Source organism: Salmo salar, chromosome ssa18 (genome assembly GCF_905237065.1).
Source record: "Salmo salar chromosome ssa18, Ssal_v3.1, whole genome shotgun sequence".
NCBI lineage: Eukaryota > Metazoa > Chordata > Actinopteri > Salmoniformes > Salmonidae > Salmo > Salmo salar.
In genome coordinates this window covers 63,704,243-63,725,104 of record NC_059459.1, presented here as the reverse complement: position 1 = coordinate 63,725,104, position 20,862 = coordinate 63,704,243, and the positions used below count along the sequence as shown (strand labels likewise).

Below are 20,862 nucleotides of genomic sequence, written 5' to 3'. Positions count from 1 at the left end.
AGATGTGGCCACTCCAGGACCACTTAAACACACAGACACAGTACACAAACACGCCTAAACCCACCACTCCAGCCGCTGATGAATAGAAACAGATAGACTAGACAAAGGACAAACGAATATGAAATGAAAAATCAACAAACAAAGCCGGGGAGGGGTGGCACGTCTTCCTGATCTGGCATCCCTCACTCCACTGGATGTAAGCATTCTCTCTCTCTCTCTCTCTCATATTCCTAACCAGGAAGTGTTAATCGGGGAGTATAGTGGTTATTTCCTTTCCATTCCTGGGTGAGTCAATCCTTTCATAAGGCCTAATGCACCAAAGATTAGGTTCTATGTGCTTCTCTGCGGCTGGCGGAGAACATTGTGTGACGGACACTAATTACTGACGCTGGCTCGCGAGCATCACAAGCCTACTGACATGGGATGTGTTCCAAATGGTAGAGAGACAGAGACCAAGGATGCAAACTGGTCAGGGCCCAAAAAGGTGACACTTTTTTTTGCACTGAAACATTGAAATAAATCCCTGCTTGGAGGAAAAGCGGGTTTTAACTAATTAAACAACAAAGAATATGATCTACATGATCAGTCTCTGTGTGTAAAATAAAAAGTGGTTAATGTAAACCTAACTCACAGCTAAAAAATGTAAAGAAAGCAATCCAATGTTATTTGTTGCCTAGACTTTACTGCAAATGACACTCAAGTCTTGAGAAAAAACAATCCACTAATATTGCAGTTAGCCATGAGAGTCTTTATAATAGAACACTTGTGACCACACACATCTAAATATTGCACTTGGGAAAAAAACATCTTAAAGTAGAAATAGAAGGAAACAAACAGACATTCTATTTTTGCTCTATTATAGTGGCCGCTACAGTAGACATCGATCAAGTGCACAAGGCTCCATGTGTGCAAAAATAATATTCACTGAGTTAAAAAATGTAATAATCCCCCCTCACTCACACAAGTGTTACTGTCGAGTTCAACACAACAAATAGAATATCTTTGGGCTGCAGTTCACACTATTACATTGTACCCTTTCTGCCTGTGGACATCTGTTCTACAATGTGCCAGCAAAAGTGAGAAAGAGGGAAAGTGTGTGGTGCTCCTTTCACCTCTATAGTGGCATCCAGTTTAAGCCAGGCCCAGCTCCACTTGATCCCGGAATCCACTTGTTTAACAAGCAACGCCTCATTTTCACTTAATTCTCTCATTCTGAGAATTAACCACATACTATAGAGGGAAAACATTCAGCTTGTAGTTAATTCGTCAGCTAGTTAACATTTCACACAGATGGCCAAGGTTCAGGAAGCAACTAACGCGTTATAACTTGAGGGACGGCAACGTTAACTGTTAATACTATAGCGAATTGGTTAGGTTACTAACGTTAGCTCATGTGCTGTTGTAACGTTAGCTAGCTAATGTTAGCTGTCTGGCTTTATTAGCCAGCTAATTTTCACACCATAAACTCAATTATTTGATCAGTTAAATTGGCTAATGTTGCTCAACATTTCTCTGGCTAGCTCAGGGAGAATTCGATCCAGCTAGCAAGATAACGTTACTCAATGCTAACAATACTTGTTCCACCACACTTTCTCCCTCACCTCAAACTTTCCAAATGCCAGTTTTTTTTCGGTTCCAGCTCATGCAGTACGCTTCATCACCTTCTCACCCGTTGTCTCCGTGGTCTGGCTTCTCACCTAGTTTACCTCTTCGTTATCGCCACAGGGCGCGCTGCTGTAAGATAACTGGCAAACTGCCTTTCCACTCCGCTCTTTCCAGAGCGCTCGCGGATGCTGTAACTGGCACATTGGTTGTCTCTTCTCTCGTCAGTCAGGTGATGCATTCTGTTGTTATGTGAATGATTGGCTGAGCCTTGGATACAGCCAGTATTGCTCCAAACACGCATCCCTATTTTGCATACAGCCAGTAGTGATCCAAAGCACCCCCTCCTCACCCAAACTTTTCTCATCGGCTCTGCACAAATCACGAAGGTCACCTATTTTGGATTCAAAAACCGAAAGGTGACTAGTTTGCATCCCTGAGAGACACAGATGTACATAATTGCACACAAATACACAGTTGCGCACACACGCACACACACACACACACACACACACACACACACACACACACACACACACACACACACACACACACACACACACACACACACACACACACACACACACACACACACACACACACACACACACACACACACACACACACACACACACACACACACTCTCTAACACCAGCCTCTGTGGCATTTCTGTGACAACATATAAATGAGTCACACACACACAATACACAGCCTCCACCAAGACACACTCCTCAGAGTGTCCATGACATTTCTGCAGGGACTTTTTTTCTGTTTCAGTGGCAGAAGCCTTGAAGGTTGACGACGATAACAAGCACCACAGTGAGAGAAAGACAAGCAACTTCCTCTCCTCTCGCTGTCCATTACCTCTGCCTGCCCTCTGGCACATTGATGACATAATTCAGCTGTGTCTAGCTGAAGCAGTTTGTTCTTCTCTCTCTACATGATTCAACCAGTCTTTGCACTGAGAGCTGGTCTCAGAGAGTTTGTGTTTGTGTGTGTGTGTGTGTGTGTGTGTGTGTGTGATTCAGCAAACACACAGTCGCCATCTGATCCAATATTACTAACCTGACCCCTTCAACATCACAACATCACATCCCCTCTCTGTCACCCTGGGTTGATCCTCTACATGCACTATAACCTGGGGCGGCAGGAAGCCTAGTGGTTAGAGCGTTGGGCCAGTAACCGAAAGTTTGCTAGATCGAATCCCCGAGCTGACAAGGTAAAAATCTGTCGTTCTGCCCCTGAACAAGGCAGTTAACCCACTGTTCCTAGGTCATCATTGTAAATAAGAATTTGTTCTTAACTGACTTGCCTGGTGAAATAAAACAATTTTTGCAAAAAAATAACCCCTGACCCCATGTGGCCTTCACACATCACTCATCTTTCCCACTGACAAATGAGACCCTCTGCCTCAGCATTGACCCAAGTCTGTGACACACACACACTCACACACACCAGTCCAACCTCCCCCATGTGAGAACTGTCTCATTAGCAGACAGTAATCAGCTTAGTGTTCTGGAACGCCCACTGGCACAAAGCTCTTTACAGACAAACCCAGTTAGAGAGAGAGAGAGAGAGAGAGAGAGAGAGAGAGAGAGAGAGAGAGAGAGAGAGAGAGATTGATGGGAGCAAGAGGGGGAGAGAGTTCATGAGCAGAGGAGGGCGAGAACGCAACACGAGAGAGAGAGAGTGGTAGAGAAAGAGGGAGAGAATGGAAGAAAGACAAAGACAAAAATAAACAAAATGGCAAAAACAAAGAGAGCGAGAGAAAGAATGAGAGGAAATGCATGAAAGAGGGCGTGTGTCATGGAGAGTGAAAAAGAGAGAGAAACCCTCTTCCGTCCTTAGAGAAGTGCTCCCATGGACTCAACGACCCTTTGAGTCTGTACTAGTATACCACACACACACAACCACCCACACACATAACCACAAACAAACACACACGCTCCTTAAACCACAAACATGATCATAAGAAGAAAAGAGGGGGGGGGGAATAGAGAGAGGGAGGGAGGAAGAGAGGGAAAGAAATAGAGAGAGGGAGGGAGGAAGGAAGAGAGGGAGAGAAATAGAGAGATAAATAAACGCCAGGAGAGAGTGAGTGGGTCCACTGCCAAGAAAGCAGTCTTAAGGCCTTCTGCAGACTTGAGCCTGGCTGAGGCCTTAAGGCATTAGGGGAGAGGCTTTTTGGCTATCCCCTTTTCCTGTGATTTGATTGGCTTCCAGATCAGTCTGAGCCCTTCCCTAGTGAAGGCGAGAGGAGCCCCAACCACGTGTGTACATAAACACAGCAACCTGAGAGTTTATTAAAACGTAACAACTTTTTTTATGACAATTTTATTTGAGAGGAACACACACACACACAAATGCACAAGCACACACTCTTTCGCACACTTGTCTGGCGCCCCATTGACTGGTTTGACTGCCAAGAAGACCTTTTCTCTTAGCGCCGCGCGTGTGTGTGTGTGTGTGTGTTCGTCAGAGCATTTGAATAAAGCACTGAGAATTCAAAACACGACTAGCCTACTTAGTCATTGGATCTCCCCATTAGAATCAACCAGACTGGCAGACGGAGAGGGAACATGTATGTGTGTGTGTGTGTGTGTGTGTGTGTGTGTGTGTGTGTGTGTGTGTGTGTGTGTAACTAATGTGCTATTACTCAGTGAGTGAACTTGATATACTAGTGTACTAAGGGATGGGACTCTCTGTTACCATAGGCCACTGAACTATTCCTACTGGACTTACTCAACAACAAACACACCATCACGACAAGCTTGCATAACACACACTTGCAATGCATACACATGCACCTGATCTGTCATCCCTCACTCCAGTCATCCGTGGACGTAAGCCCCCCCCCCCTCTCTGTCTCTCGCCCTCTAGCATAGGAATGAAGATAGTCAGGTCTTCCACTATGACCCCCATGAACAACAAAGTCACACACACACACACAAAAGGTCATCTATTGACACACAGACACACCCGTATGCTCACATGCACACACACAAACACACCATTCCCCAGCGATACCGGCAATCTCCCACCAAACAGGAAAGCCAAGTGTGTGTGTGTGTGTGTGTGTGTGTGTGTGTGTGTGCACTTGCAGAACGGAACTGAGGACACAAACAAATGGGAAGATGGGAGATGGGTGGAAGACATTAGACACAGGGGAGTGAGAGAAGGAGAGATAGGAGGGCGAGACTGGTAGGATAACTGATAGAGGAGTGGTGAAAGAGAGGAAGAACGAGAGGAGAGAAGGCAAGAGCAAGAAGAGGGAGAGAAAGAAAGGGTGAAAAAAGAGAAAGAGCAGGAAGGGAGACAGAGAGAGAGAGCAAGAGAGAGAGAGAAAGCGAGAGAGAGAGGGAGAGAGAGCGAGAAAGAGAGCGAGCGAGAGAGACAGAGAGCGAGAGAAAGAGAGCGAGAGAGACAGCGAGAGAGAGACAGAGAGAGAGCGAGAGAGAGAGACAGAGAGCGAGAGAGAGAGAGAGAGAGAGAGAGAGAGAGCGAGAGACAGAGAGCGAGAGACAGAGAGCGAGAGAGCGAGAGAGACAGAGAGCGAGAGTGAGTGAGAGAGACAGATAGCGAGAGAGAGCGAGAGAGAGGCAGAGAGAGAGAAATAAATACTTTATTTGTATGTCTTTCATTAGCATCGCCAAGGAAACGGCGCTAAACTAAACCTACTTCCTCCCCTGAGGGCTAAAATCAAAGTCCAAAAAAACCTATCCTTCTTCCTCCCTCCTTCTCTCAATATTTGTTCCTGTACAACCTCAGTCTGTCTCACCAAGACAAGTGTAGCGCTCCATTCTCTAGCCTGTGCACTAAGGCTAACACCGCTGACTGGCCACAACAGGCAATAAAAAGCCTTTTGAAGTCCACCAAAATGAAATCAATGTCAGGACAGCTATAGTAAATATAACCAGCGTAGGTAGTGAGAGTGAGAGAGTGAGAGACAGAGTGAGAGAGTGAGAGAGAGAGAGAGAGGCAACAAAACGGACACTGTCAATCACAATGGGTTCCATTCAACCACTGACCTCAAACACTACAACATACAGGAGGGAATAGAATGGAACAGAAAGATAACACAGAATATTATAGAATACATGAATAGAAGACATTCTAACTGACAAGGAAAATGGAACCATATACGCTGTAACTGAATGTGGATAGAAAGGAAGATAGCCCCGTTCATGCTAAATGTGGTTAGTACTTCTGTAGGCTAGTGTGTTAAGTCTCTCTCTCTCTCTCTCTCTCTCTCTCTCTCTCTCTCTCTCAATGAAGGATTCAGTCTCTATTCCTCCTTTAAAGAACCAGATCGTTCCATTTCCTCTCTCTCTGTGGTCAATGGGATATTAGGCTGCGTGAGCCACTACCTCGGGCGCAGACTGACGCAAGACACACACACACACGCACGCACACAACTTTAAAGGACACACACACACATGTGACACGAGTAAAGTAGGTCACAGGTGACTCCAGGGGACATTACTGTGACACAGCCCAAACATGTCATTTCTGCTTTTATTATCCCCTTCTGCTGGCACGCGTGTGTGTGTGTGGTAAACCTTCCCTGTCAATGCTGTGCTGTGTTCCAGAGTGGACTGGGCCGTATTGTTCCCTGATGTTAAAAGCTGCAGTGCCACATTAAGTTCTGCTGACTGTTGCTGGGCTGGCCCACGTCATGTTGAGTTCGGCACGGGGCCAGTGTGTGTGTGTGTGTGTGTGAGCGCGCATGGAGTCAGTGATCAGATCAAGCGTGTGTATGTGCATGTAGTGTGTGTGCGCGTGTGTGTGTGTGAGCGCGCATGGAGTCAGTGATCATATCAAGCGTGTGTGTGTGCATGTAGTGTGTGTGTGCGTGCATGAGTGCCTGCACGTATAGTGTGCACACACCTGTGTGTGGTTACATCACCCAGCCCCCAGGGGTTATGAGTTATGAGTTGGGTCAGGATTCACCCATGTAGGGGTATTAAATTGAGCTACTTCCACTAACTAACATACAGCTGGAATCATGGCTTCGTAACAACGGACATATTCTGCTCTGGCGCACAAAGATGATGTCACTCGAGTGGAATGTGGTGCTCAGGGTCAGTGTGCACCGAGAAATCATCCCACCCTTCAAGTCTGTATCCCCCTCTCTCCTTCAACCTTCACCACTCACACAAACCCAAACAGTACCGCATCCCAAATGGCTCACACGGCAAATGACCACAGGGTTCTGGTCAAATGTAGTGCACTACGTAGGGAATAGGGTGCCATTCGGGATGCACCCTGTAACACACCACTATGTACATTTACGAGGGACTGGAAGACTCAGACCACCACAGGATCAAACAACAAGATGGCTTGTTTGTGAAATATCCTTGACACGGTTTCATACAAAGACCGTAACAAACGTATCCGTACCGTCTACAAGCTGAGTAGACTGATGTAGCTACTAGCCAATGACTGAGTTAAGGAGGGCAGTACACCACTAGTATTTGTCAATAGGACAGACGTAAAAGCCCAAACATTAATACAACTGGCACAGGAAGACTGGTTGAGCTGGGTTGGGTTCCACTACATTAGAAATACATAGCGGCTATATAATTAGGGCCCTATATAATCTGCAGACGGAATCACGGAATCCAGACATTCAAACAATGTAAAAAAAATGTATTGAACTGAGTACAAATTCAACTTAATGAATTGAACTCATTAGAAATACATTCATTTGCCCAAGTTAATCATAAGACATGAACAAAATGAATTAGTGATTCGTATTTTCCTGCAACTTTCTGAAACGACACAGCCCACTGGGCACAGACGACAATTCAACGTCTATTCCACGTGGGTTCAACGTCATTTCAATGAAATGACGTGGAAATAACGTTGATTCAACTAGTGTGTGCCCAGTGGGAGGAATGTCACTGTCTGTGTGTTGTGTATGTCTAGTCTTCCCTTTGTGTATCCATTAGCGATAATGCTAACAATAACCATCTGCTGGTAGATGGAGAGGCTTTCCCACAAAATCTTCTCAAAGAAATGTTCATTCATTATATCATGATTATTTGCATCAATCCAGTCGCAATTTGCTTTGCAAACTCTGCATTCACATGAGGGCTACAGAAACACCGCTAGCCAAACAACAGTCTATGGCTGGTGCACACATGCATTAAAACGACAACAACACCACAAATGAACAATGTCAGAGATTTTTCCCAGACCTCAAGTGGTACACTGATGTGGTTTAAGCATTGTTGTGGACAAAACAATAAAATTGGATCTTCTATAAAAAAAAAGTGTGATTTTGAGGGTGAAAACCTGCCTCGGGAACCAGTCAAAAATGAAAACAGATTTTATAGGGCCCTATATAATGCAGCATTTATAATACACTGGAACTCCCAGGCCAATTCTGCCAAATATGTACAGTTGAAGTCGGAAGTTTACATACACTTAGGTTGGAATCATTAAAACTCGTTTTTCAACCACTCCACTAATTTCTTGTTAACACACTATAGTTTTGGCAAGTCGTTTAGGACATCTACTTTGTGCATGACACAAGTCATTTTTCCAACAATTGTTTACAGACAGATTATTTCACTTATAATTCACTGTATCACAATTCCAGTGGGTCAGAAGTTTACATACACTAAATTGACTGTGCCTTTAAACAGCTCAGAACATTCCAGAAAATTGTGTCATGGCTTCAGAAGCTTCTGATAGGCTAATTGACATCATTTGAGTCAAATGGAGGTGTACCTTCAAACTCAGTACCTCTTTGCTTGACATCATGGGAAAATCAGAAGAAATCAGCCAAGACCTCAGAAAAAAAATTGTAGACCTCCACAAGTCTGGTTCATCCTTGGGAGCAATAGGTACCACGTTCATCTGTACAAACAATAGTACGCAAGTATAAACACATGGGACCACGCAGCCGTCATACCGCTCAGGAAGGAGACGCGTTCTGTCTCCTAGAGATTCATGTACTTTGGTGCGAAAAGTGCAAATCAATCCCAGAACAACAGCAAAGGACATTGTGAAGATGCTGGAGGAAACAGGTACAAAAGTATCTATATCCACAGTAAAATTAGTTCTATATTGACTGCTCCAAGACTGCCATATAAAAGACAGACTACGGTTTGCAACTGCACATGGGGACAAAGATCGTACTTTTTGGAGAAATGTCCTCTGGTCTGATGAAACAAAAATAGAACTGTTTGGCCATAATGACCAACATTATGTTTGGAGGAAAAAGGGGGAGGCTTGCAAGCCGAAGAACACCATCCCAACCGTGAAGCATGGGGGTGGCAGCATCATGTTGTGGGGGTGCTTTGCTGCAGGAGGGACTGGTGCACTTCACAAAATAGATGACCCACTGGGAATGTGATGAAAGAAATAAAAGCTGAAATAAATCATTCTCTCTGTCACGCTCGTCGTAATGATTGGACCAAGGCGCAGCGTGAGTAGCGTTCCACATCTTTATAATAACATGAAACTTCAGCAAAATACAAAAAACAATAACTGATCAAACGAAATGTGAAGACAGTGAAGTGCAAATAGGCACATACACAAAAACAAGATCCCACAAACACAGGAGGGAAAAATAACTACTTAAATATGATCCCCAATTAGAGACAACGATTACCAGCTGCCTCTAATTGGGAATCATACAAAAAAAAAAAACATAGAAAAATAAACTAGAGCACAACATAGACATAGATATACTAGATCACCCCCTAGTCACCCCTGACCTACTACACCATAGAGAAAAAATGGCTCTCTATGGTCAGGGCGTGACACTCTACTATTATTCTGATCCTAACTGACCTAAAACAGGGAATTTATACTCGGCTTAAATGTCAAGAATTGTGAAAAACGGAGTTTAAATGTATTTGGCTGAGGTGTATGTAAACTTCCGACTTCAACTGTAGATACAAATGGAAAACTCACTTCATTGTCTTAAGAAAATGCTATTTGCCCTATATTTAGACCAGACCTTCAAATATCTGAACTAGGCTAACTTTCAATTCAATTCAAAGTCAGTATTTTCAAAGATCTATTTTATTTGAAAAGACAAATAGTTGAATATTTTAATGTATTTGGAAATAAATGTGGAAATACTCAAATACACTGACTCAAATAGACTACCATGTATTTAACCCAGGTATTTGAAAATAGTATTTGGTAGACTATTTACTTTTTACAAATAACCATTACTTAAATAAAAGTACTTGTTTTGGGCTGTGTATTTGAAAATACTCAAATACACAGAAAAATAAGTATTTTAAATACCAGATACTGTAAGGACCAACGCCGGAGATGAGAAGCAGGTACGGGGAGTCAACAGTTAATCGGGAACAGACGTGAATTTCATAATAAACTGCAACATCCATGAGAAGGCAGTTACTGATACATATGATGCAATTGGCAGGATGTTGCCTAATGTTCAACACTCTGTAACACAAAATGTACAGTTTCTCTAAGTCCTTTTGAGTCGTGTCACGTTGAGAATTTACTTACATCTCTTCATAATTTCCCTGTCAAGATGGCACCCGCGGCCACTGTGTGACTAACTGTACCGAATGTCATATCTAGTCATCTACTCTAACAGGCCTTGCATCTATCCAACCGTCTTATTATAGATGTCGAAGGCAAATAATCCTGAAGAAACAGAAGTGTGAATTACTATGTGTATTATAATTAATGCCATTTTTTTGTAGGGGATGATACATTTTTGAGGGAAAATCAAGTCTGAAAGTTAAACGTGAAAATTACAAACTTCAGAAGCCTTTTTAAATCTCAAATACACCTTCACGTTTAACATGTGCTGCATTGGAAGGAAAGTTCTCCTGCAACAGGGTGATCAAATTAAGATCCTACATCTGTACCAAGTAAAAAAGAAGCGTACAAATACACAAGGCAAATAAATGCATTGCAGACGCTACGCACTGACTGCAGTCAGCAAAAAGTACAAAAGGATAGTAAAAATACTGGTAGCATATAAATAGGTGTCGCCTGGCTATGGTTTCAGGTCAGGGATTCAATGACAGAGTAGACTTGTTCAGTGTGTGGTGTCCAGGTGTGTGTGTGTGTGAGAGAGAGAGAGAGAGTGATGGATGGACAGAAAGAAAAAGGGTTTGTGTTTGTATGTGTGTATGTACTGTATGTGTGTGTGTTTGTAATATAACTCCAACAACAAGGATGAAGAGGGAGGGGTGAGGAGGGGTGAGACGGATTAAATACTTCTAAACCGCCTCGGATCAACTTTACTCCATCACTCACTGCAGCACTTACCACTGGGTGAGCAGCCACCACAGAACAGAGGCCAGACGTGTGTGTGTGTGTGTGTGTGTGTGTGTGTGTGTGTGTGTGTGTGTGTGTGTGTGTGTGTGTGTGTGTGTGTGGGAGAGGGAATGAGTGAGTGAGAGCAGTAGATTTGGGTGAATGGGTTCTTATTTTTCCCTCCCTCCCGAGTCCCAACGGTGTGTGTATATATACGTGCGTGTGTGTGTGTGTGTCATGTGGTGTGTGTGTGTGTGTGTGTGTGTCGTGTGCCCCAGAGCAAGTGGTGCCCATGACTGGTTAAGCACCTCTCCAGAAGTTCCACAGTTGGCATGGGGCATTGAGGAGGTGCCAACATGCCATGTCACCCTTAGGCTTGCCAGCAGGCACTACAGCATTACAGAGCGATACAGGACAGTGCCATGCTACTAGCGTGTATACCACTATGACAGGCTATGCAAATGCAGGGACCGAGGTCATATAAGTATGTAGGTCATGATTTTTTGTTTCTCACTAATCCTGAGTTTTTATGCTGTCCCTTCAGAGACTTAAAAAGATTTATTGAATTGAAAAGATTGCAAAGTCTCGGATCCTGCGTCAGTAGTTGGGTGAAACTCATAGAGGGTAGAGGGGTAGGGGACAGGTAAAGGGGCTAGGGGCGCGGGGTAGGAGCTTGTTGTAGGGGCTAGGGGCCCGGGATAGGGGCTAGGTGTAGCAGCTAGGGGCCCGGGGTAGGAGCTTGTTGTAGGGGCTAGGGGCCCGGGATAGGGGCTAGGTGTAAGGGATAGGGACCCGGGATAGGTGTAGGGGCTAGGGGACCCGGGGTAGGGGCTTGTTGTAGGGGATAGGGACCCGGGATAGGTGTAGGGGATAGGTGTCAGTTTAGGGGGTAGGGGCTAGGTGTCGGTTTAGGGGGTAGGGGCTAGGTGTCGGTTTAGGGGGTAGGGGCTAGGGGCCGGTTTAGGGGGTAGGGGCTAGGGGCCGGTTTAGGGGGTAGGGGCTAGGTGTCGGTTTAGGGGGTAGGGGCTAGGTGTCGGTTTAGGGGGTAGGGGCTAGGGGCCGGTTTAGGGGGTAGGGGCCTAGGGGGCCCGGTTTAGGGGGTAGGGGCCTAGGTGCCGGTTTAGGGGTAGGGGCCTAGGTGTCGGTTTAGGGGTAGGGCCTAGGTGTCGGTTTAGGGGTAGGGGCTAGGTGTCGGTTTAGGGGTAGGGCCTAGGTGTCGGTTTAGGGGTAGGGCCTAGGTGTCGGTTTAGGGGTAGGGGCTAGGTGTCGGTTTAGGGGTAGGGGATAGGTGTCGGTTTAGGGGTAGGGGCTAGGTGTCGGTTTAGGGGTAGGGGCTAGGTGTCGGTTTAGGGGTAGGGGCTAGGTGTCGGTTTAGGGGTAGGGGCTAGGTGTCGGTTTAGGGGTAGGGGCTAGGTGTCGGTTTAGGGGGTAGGGGCTAGGTGTCGGTTTAGGGGGTAGGGGCTAGGTGTCGGTTTAGGGGGTAGGGGCTAGGTGTCGGTTTAGGGGGTAGGGGCTAGGTGTCGGTTTAGGGGGTAGGGGCTAGGTGTCGGTTTAGGGGGTAGGGGCTAGGTGTCGGTTTAGGGGTAGGGGCTAGGTGTCGGTTTAGGGGGCTAGGTGCGGTTTAGGGGCTAGGTGTCGGTTTAGGGGTAGGGGCTAGGTGTCGGTTTAGGGGGTAGGGGCTAGGTGTCGGTTTAGGGGTAGGGCCTAGGTGTCGATTTAGGGGGTAGAGGCTAGGTGTCGGTTTAGGGGGTAGGGGCTAGGTGTCGGTTTAGGGGGTAGGGGCTAGGTGTTGGTTTAGGGGGTAGGGCCTAGGTGTCAGTTTAGCATTGGTCGCCTTTTTCAAATGACCACGGATAGAGGTACATTATGAAACGTTGTAATGTGGAGGTTAGGGGGGCAGCCCGAGGCATGGTGGTGAGACGGCTAATAGAGTGTCACATGGTCTTCCTGAAACATGTTGGCATGGCCTACAGGGGGATTGGATTTCCACCATCTGACTTTACAGGAAAACCACTTCACATCACTCATTGGTAAACACATGCACTCGCCCCATCCATCCTACTCTGTTTCAAATCGCCTTTCTCCTTTTTGAAGAAGCATATGTGCAGGACACCGTAGTTGAAACATACATAAGTATGAGGTAACCCTAAACACAGACGTGTGTGTTTCAGGAGGGGCCACGTGTTCACAGTGCACTTCCCATCTAAATCATTTAAAGCTCCCATTAAAAAACACATAAACGGTCACAGGCATGCAGTCGTGTGCACTGTACACTACACATGACGTACACACCCACGAATAAACTCTACATAAACAGACAGCCACTCACCACAGCCTCTCACACACCACACGCACGTACACACACACACAGTCTCGTATAACTAACCTTGTTGGGAGACACAATTCAGTTAGATTCAAAATCCTATTTTCCCTAACCCTAAACCTAGCGCCTATAACCTAATTCTAACCCTAACACTAATTCTAACCTTAACGCCTTCAAAATAACATTTGACCTTGTGGGGACTAACAAAATGCCTCCCAGTTGGTCAGATCTTTGTTAGTTTACTATTCTGGTCCCCACAAGTATAGTTAAACACATCCACCCCCACCCCCACCCACACACACACACACACACACACACGCACACACACACACACGCTGGAGCTTGCCAGAAAGAAATCCCCACAATTACCATGGATCAGAGTTAGTTTACCTAAAATCTTAGGCCTACATAAATGCACAGACGAGACTAATAATTGCTTCCATACCGCGTCGTAATCCACGGATCAGTCTGTACTTTTGGGTTCTTCACACTTCATTCACACTGGCTATCATTCTATTCCTATCTGGCATTCGTTCTCTCTATCCTAGTCGCTTTCCTCCATAAGAGGGGTACTTCCCATGCACTCCCAAAATCTATTTTTATCTGCCTTCTCTCATCGTTCCGGGACAGAGCGAGACACAATGGGAAAACAGAGGGAAGAGAAAGAAAAGAGACAGAGAGAGGAGAGAAAGAGAGGGGGAGAAGAGCAGAAAGAGACAGAGAGAGGAGAGAAAGAGAGGGGGAGAAGAGCAGAAAGAGACAGAGAGAGGAGAGAAAGAGAGGGGGAAGAAGAGCAGAAAGAGACAGAGAGAGGAGAGAAAGAGAGGGGGAGAAGAGAAGAGCAGAAAGATGATACAAGACAGAAGAGTGAAGAAAGAACATTAGAAGAGGAGAGAGAGAGGAGAGAAAGAGATGAGAGAGAGAGAGAGAGAGAGGTGGGACGAGAGAGAGAGCGAGAACACGTTTTAGGGGAGAGGGGGAGCTCAGTTCAGTTCAGTCCAGCCTGGCCCAGCTGAAGGGAGCTGGCAACCTACCACGGCAGAAACACCCGAACAAAAGGATCATTTATTGGAGAAGGAAAAAGGGGGAGGCGGAATGGACTGGAGGGATGAAGGGAGGAGGGGTCACTGTACAGAGGCATTTGGGAGCAGTGTGAGTTAGTGAAACGCTGGCCCCCTCTCAACATTCACAGCCAACGTGTAACATTCTGCCCCATGCTGCCTGGCTTACAGTGTGAAGGCCATGCTAACATGTTCCCAATAAGGACCCACTGTGGAGGGCTAAAATCCTCCATAAAGGCCCACAGTGTGAAGGCTAGCGACTGCTAACGCTCCACAACTCAGTACTTTAGTAGTTAGTACCGGCTTATAAATCCCCACTCAGAGTTTAACTGGGGTCTATCTATACAGATACAGTGGTCGGGCTTCTCTAATGAACCAGCTCAGGCTAAATCAGGGAAGACGGACTTCTCTAATGAGCCAGCTCAGGCTAAATCAGGGAAGACGGAATTCTCTAACGAGCCAGCTCAGGCCAAGTCAGGGAAGACGGGCTTCTCTAACGAGCCAGCTCAGGCCAAGTTAGGGAAGACGGGCTTCTATAATGAACCAGCTCAGCCTATGTCAGGGAAGACAGGGCTTCTCTAATGAACCAGCTCAGGCCAAGTCAGGGAAGACGGGCTTCTCTAATGAACCAGCTCAGGCTAAGTCAGGGAAGACGGGCTTCTATAATGAACCAGCTCAGCCTATGTCAGGGAAGACGGGCTTCTCTAATGAGCCAGCTCAGGCCAAGTCAGGGAAGACGGGCTTCTCTAAGGAGCGAGCTCAGCCTAAGTCAGGGAAGACGGGCTTCTCTAATGAACCAGCTCAGCCTATGTCAGGGAAGACAGGCTTCTATAATGAACCAGCTCAGGCTAAGTCAGGGAAGACAGGCTTCTCTAATGTGCCAGCTCAGGCCAGGTTAGGGAAGACAGGCTTCTATAATGAACCAGCTCAGGCTAATTCAGGGAAGACAGGCTTCTCTAATGAGCCAGCTCAGGCTAATTCAGGGAAGACAGGCTTCTATAATAAGCCAGTTCAGGCTAAGTCAGGGTAGACGGGCTTCTCTAATGAGCCAGCTCAGGCTAAGTCAGGGTAGACGGGTTTCTCTAATGAGCCAGCTCAGGCTAAGTCAGGGTAGACGGGCTTCTCTAATGAGCCAGCTCAGGATAGTTTAGTTTAGTTTATTAATTCGACCATTTAAAAAAACAAGCAAACATAAAACTTGAAAAAGCCATACATGCACATCAATGGAGGATAACACACAATAAAGTCTGGGACTTATTTCCATTGTGGTCCTCTTGAGACAAGATGGCTAGGCAAGATTGAACACAGTGAAACACAGTATGGCATTAAGATAATAAAATATAAAAACAAAGAAGAAGAACATCTATCTCATCATTGCAGTTAACATCAAAGGGGTTATTCATATGGGCATAGAAGACATCAAACATATTTTTACTTTATTTTTAAAGCTGCCCAGAGAGGACGTAATTTTTATTGGCAGAGGCAAGTCATTCCATTCTGAGGCTCCAGTATACAAGAAAGTACCTTTCCCAGCATTACTCCTGAACCTGTATAAGCACACATCAGCATCATCTGATCTAGTGCTGTGATTGTGTGTATCCCTAACACGAGGAAAATAATCACTTAGATACCTGGGCACAGAACCATAAATACTCCTGTAAACCAAACCTAGTCTAATCTGGGACAACCGAGCCTCAACAGGCAGCCAGTTTAGTTCCAGAAAGCAGCTCCTGCCTATGTGAGTACGTGGACTCACCTTCAATACTACCCTGATCGGCTTATTCTGGCCTAACTGGAGCTTCCTCTTCATAAGTTTAGATAAGCCCCCAAACCAGGAAGTACTAGCATAGTCAAAATGGCATTGAATGAGGGCAGTGGCTAGCACTTTCATGGAGTCCTTATCAAGCAGCTTGGACTTTCTAGCCAAAAACTTAGTCCTGGCATTACCTTCCCTAGCACTTTATTGGCCATGCTCACACCTTCCAAGCTTCCAGGTAGCTAACAGAGGTTTTAGTAGTCAGCACCCCACCCCCTAACTCCAAAAATAATTGCCTCAGTTTTCCCTAAGTGCAGAGATAGCTTATTATCTCCAAGCCATTTGCTAATGTTAGTAAGCTCTGTGCTAAGTATGCTCTCCAACATAGTTGTACTTTTGTGAGACACCAGAAGTGTAGAGTCATCTGCATAAAGGAAAAGACGGCATGAACAAGCATCTTTCATATCGTTAATATATAGTAAAAACAGTAGAGGCCCAAGCACGCTCCCCTGCAGAACGCCACAACTCATTGGTTTTGCCTGAGACAGTGAACCATTAATCTCTACTACTTGCTCCCTACCTGATAAATAGGACTTTACCCAGCCTAGAGGGATACTGCTTAACCCCAGTGCCTCCATTTTGGAGATTAGGAGACAGTGGTTAACTGTATCAAATGCCTTTTGTAGGTCAAGCAGTACCACTCCACAGAGATTTCCCTCATCAATTTTAGGGAAGACAGGCTTCTCTAATGAGCCAGCTCAGGCTAAGTCAGGAAAGACGGCCTTCTCTCAGAGAACGTTTGTCTCCTTCTCAGAGAAGATGTTTGTCATACATGTAGCAAAACGCAAGGCTAGTGTAGAATTTGCTATTAACTTTTTTCTAAATGGATATTTTCCGTTGATAAAATTGCATAGAATGTGCAGTCTTGAGACATGAAAAAAATCAATAAGCACATTTTCATGGAATAAGAATTGTTTTAATAGGTTGTTTCAGCCTTATGCAACCGCTACAAATGAAAATTGAATTTTAAAAAGGTTTCATATTGCTCTGCCCTTTAGACAAAATAGATTTGCAGATAAAACCATTGCATGTACTTAGCTACAGATAGCAGCCTAACCATATCTTTGATTTAGGCTTAAATAGACAGTAACAAATAATCGATTGGTTTCTGTGTTTGTGTGTGTGTGTGTGTGTGTGTGTGTGTGTGTGTGTGTGTGTGTGTGTGTGTGTGTGTGTGTGTGTGTGTAATCCGGCGCCAGGTGGGCCTGAATATGAACATAGATGGACAGAACTGCTCAGTTTCATGTGATTATGTAAAAGGCCACTGTTTCATCTGAATAATCTCGACAGTAGCAGCAGGACACAACGATGGAGGTGGGAGAGAGAGAGGTGGCATAAGAAGAGGCTCAGGGGAGCAACCAAAGCTGCACACAAAGCTTGAGAGAGAGAGAGAGAGAGAGAGAGAGAGAGAGAGAGAGAGAGAGAGAGAGAGAGAGAGAGAGAGAGAGAGAGAGAGAGAGAGAGAGAGAACATTTAGACTACTACCTAAATATGGCAAAAGGAGCAGACGTGAAAAACCAGTTCATCTTACCTGTACCATCCTTGTTTCCGTTCTGATGTGTTCGCAACTCCTCTGACTTGTAGAAGTCGATGCTGGCATAGGTGTTGAGGTTGGAGCCTACACTGCCCCCCACTCCAGCCCCGGACACCACCGTCCCGGCCCCCCCAGTCAGCATAGACGAGTAGAGGCGAAGAGGGTTGGCCTGGACGGTTGAAGAACCGTCTAGCACTGAATGAGGGCTCTCTTTGTTAGCCAAGTCCAAGTCTATGTAGTTGAGGCCTTGCTCCATGGATGAAGCCTGGGCAGAGGGCAGGCCAGGCCCGGGAAGGAGGAACTGCGAGGGGAGATGCTCGGCTGATGCTCCGTTTCCCCACAGCACGCCCTCCAAACCCAGACGGCGAGCCACAGCCTGGGCGTGCTCCGGGAAGAGGGAGGTGACAGAGGAAGAGTTGGAGGAGGACGGGGGAGGGAGAGAGGGGGAGGGGAGGAAGGTTTCGGAGCAGTGGCGTCTGCGGCCCTGGGTGTCGGCCCGGATCACTTTAGCGCCGTGGTCCGGGTTGGGCCCGGTTTTGGCCAGGGGGAAGTCCAGGCCCAAGGTGAGGACAGGGACTGGTGGCTCGGGGCTGGCTGGGGAGGGGGCTTTGGAGGAGGTGTTATTGGACATGGAGCTGGCAACGGTGTTGTTGTTCAAGCTGAAGGCCATCTCTGTATAGTCCCCGCAGGAGGTAGGGGACTCTGATTGAGTCACCACAACGCGGGTAGTCTGTCTGTTTATCCTGGGTCCTGCTTCAGCCCCATCGGGTTCCCCTTGCTGCTGAGGGGACACCCTGAGCTCACCGCGGGCCTTGGGTGCCAGGGCTATGAGAGGGGGCGTAGGAGGGGTGGGGAAGGAAGGGAAGCCCAGCGGTGTCAGTGAGAAGGGCGAGGGGGACGGAGAGGGCCCCAGGTCCATGTTGACATACTCAGAGGCTGATGGAGGGGTGAGGGGTGTCAGGGGGGCCGAGGGGCTGCGGGAGAGGGGCAGGAACCCCCCCAGGCAGGACGCAGGCTGGTGTGAGGGACGCTGGCTGGAACCGCGAGGGAGGGACATCCCATGTCTGAGTCCCCTCCCTTCCCCACCTCCTGGCCCTCCTCTGGTGCTTTTCTCCCCCTTGAACTGGATGCTCACGTACTCCCCTGGGCTCTTGGGCTCCGGGTGGAGGGGGTTCTCACGGACCCTGGGGAGGGTGTTGGCTTTGGAAACGTCCACAAACAGGCTGACCGGCCGGGTCCTGGCTCCCCCTTGCTGGCCCTGCTTGGGGGCCGCCCGTCTCTGCTGGAGGAGCCCTATGTCTTTAGAGTGAGCTCCCCCACCTGAGGGGCCTGCTCCCTGGGAAGACCTGTCCTCATTCTCCCCTAGGCTCTCGCTGCTGGCCGAGCTGGAGGAGTATGAGGACGAGGAGAGGGACAGGTGACGACCTTGGACCGCACCCAAATTCGGGTCCTGACGAACACCCACTGCCCTGCCAACCCCTCTACCACCACCGCTCCCATTGGGCCTCCTGCCTCGGCCGTCCTCAAAGTGTCCACCAGGTGGCGTGTGTTTGTAGGAGCGGGGCAGTGAGTAGTAGGAGTAGACCATCTTGGGAGCCTGCTGAAGGGGATGGGGGTCTGTCTGAGGGGGGTGCTCGGGGGGAGGGGGGCTGCTGTTGGCCGAGCGGGCGCTGATGGGGGACATGTTCATGTAGTCGCTGCCCGCCCGGCTGTCCGCGCTGCTGCTGCCCACCCAGGCCCCGCCTGCCAGGCCACCACGCTGGTCCGGAGAGCAGCTGCTGTTGGGTGACATCATCATGTAGCCGTCTCCGGGAGGGGGCCGGATCTGTTGTGGCGGTGATACGCTGTTGTTGGGTGTCATGGCCATGTAGTCGTCCGCCAGCTTGGACTCGTCAGCAACAGAGGCGGAAAGCGAGTTGGTGAGGTTGACAGGGGGTTGGGTCACTCCTCCCGGTAGCATGGACATGTAGCCGTTATCCCGCACTATACCTCCACCTCCACCCAACTCTCCAGCCACATCCAGGTACCCCCCTCCTCCCCCCTCGCCACCGGGGCTTATTTCAGAGTCTCTCCGTGAAGAGGAGGAGGTGGTGAAGGACTCCCTGCTGGTGCTGCGTGACATGATGGCGTAGTCGGCCGCGTCCTCGTCCTGCTCCTCCTCCCCCCTGCGGGGCCGTGGGGCCAGGCGCTCCAGAGCCATGGGCGGCAGGGACGCCCGCTTGCTCAGCAGCTGCCTCTCAGCCTCACATTCCCGGCTGGAGGAGCGACGCAGGACCCTCCTTGTCTGGGCCTGGTGGGAAGGGGCTGAGCTGGATGCACCAGCAGGCAGAGAGCCAGATGACTTGGCTCCACCGCCACCTCCACCACGCTGGCCCATTAGGATGTAGTTAGCAGCCTCATCGTCCAAGGGTTGACCGTGGCCGCCCGACCCGGCTGACCCTCCAGGCATGTTGGGGAAGGGGGCCAGGAGGGAGTGGGAGGATTGCTCCCCAGGGCTGGAGCCGTACTCATCCGAGGAGCCATAGTCGCTGGGGGAGCCCGACACGGAAGCGTTGTGGGAGGGGACGCGGCTGTATGCACCGGCCCCTGCTCCTCCACCCCCTCCTCCGGTCGCACCCACCACTACCCCAAACTCTGAGCCGTGGCCGGAGCTGGAGGAGAGGCTGGGGGCCGGGGAGGGGGCTGGGGTGGAGACGGAGCGCATCAGGCCCATCGGGTTGTTCTTGGCCAGGGTGGGGGCCGAGCGGGCCGATTTGGACCTGAGGATGGGCGTGGTGGAGCAGGACCCGTTGGTAGTAAGACTGGAACTCTGCCCTACCCCTCCGCACGCTCCACCCACTCCTTCTTCACCTTTACCCCCGTCACTGGCTGTGCGTGACCTGGGGAAGCTGTGGCGGGGAGTGGGCGATGCGTTGGCACTGTTGCCCCCAGTTCCAGCCCCTCCAGGCGGCTCAGTGCGGGGCCTGCGGGTGAAGCCCACCTGGCTGGGGGGCGGGTTGGGGTGGTGGCGTCGCGAGGGGACGCTGATGGGGTTGGAGGCTGTAGCGCCCCCTCCTGGTCCGGAGTTGGACTGCGACTTGCTGCGCTGCCGGAACTCCTCGCTCAAGGCCTTCATGGCTTCCAGCAGCGTCTCATGCATGTTCTGGGCCACCACAGAGTCATCCACCTGCATGAGACAGAACACAGTTATACTCTATGGGTTCTCTTTTCCTTTCAGTTTAGCCAACATCAAATGGTCATGCATTAGGATGAATACACAGCTTGCCA

At 48.4% G+C, this 20,862-nt stretch overlaps 1 protein-coding gene across 2 annotated transcripts in view; it reads right to left on the bottom strand.

Annotated features, from left to right (window-relative positions):
* The window catches only part of LOC106577633 (insulin receptor substrate 1-B), a 64,916-nt gene that overhangs the window by 21,926 nt on the left and 22,128 nt on the right, over positions 1-20,862 (bottom strand). The window contains exons 3-4 of one of the 2 annotated variants that reach the window (XM_014155926.2): positions 17,593-20,761; positions 16,956-17,437 (exon numbers count right to left, since the gene is read on the bottom strand). In XM_014155926.2, the coding sequence (XP_014011401.2) occupies positions 17,331-17,437; positions 17,593-20,761 (3,276 nt within the window). In that variant the 3' untranslated portion in view covers positions 16,956-17,330. Of the gene's footprint in view, positions 1-16,955; positions 17,438-17,592; positions 20,762-20,862 lie in introns of those variants that run through there. The other variant, XM_014155927.2, reaches the window with a different exon arrangement.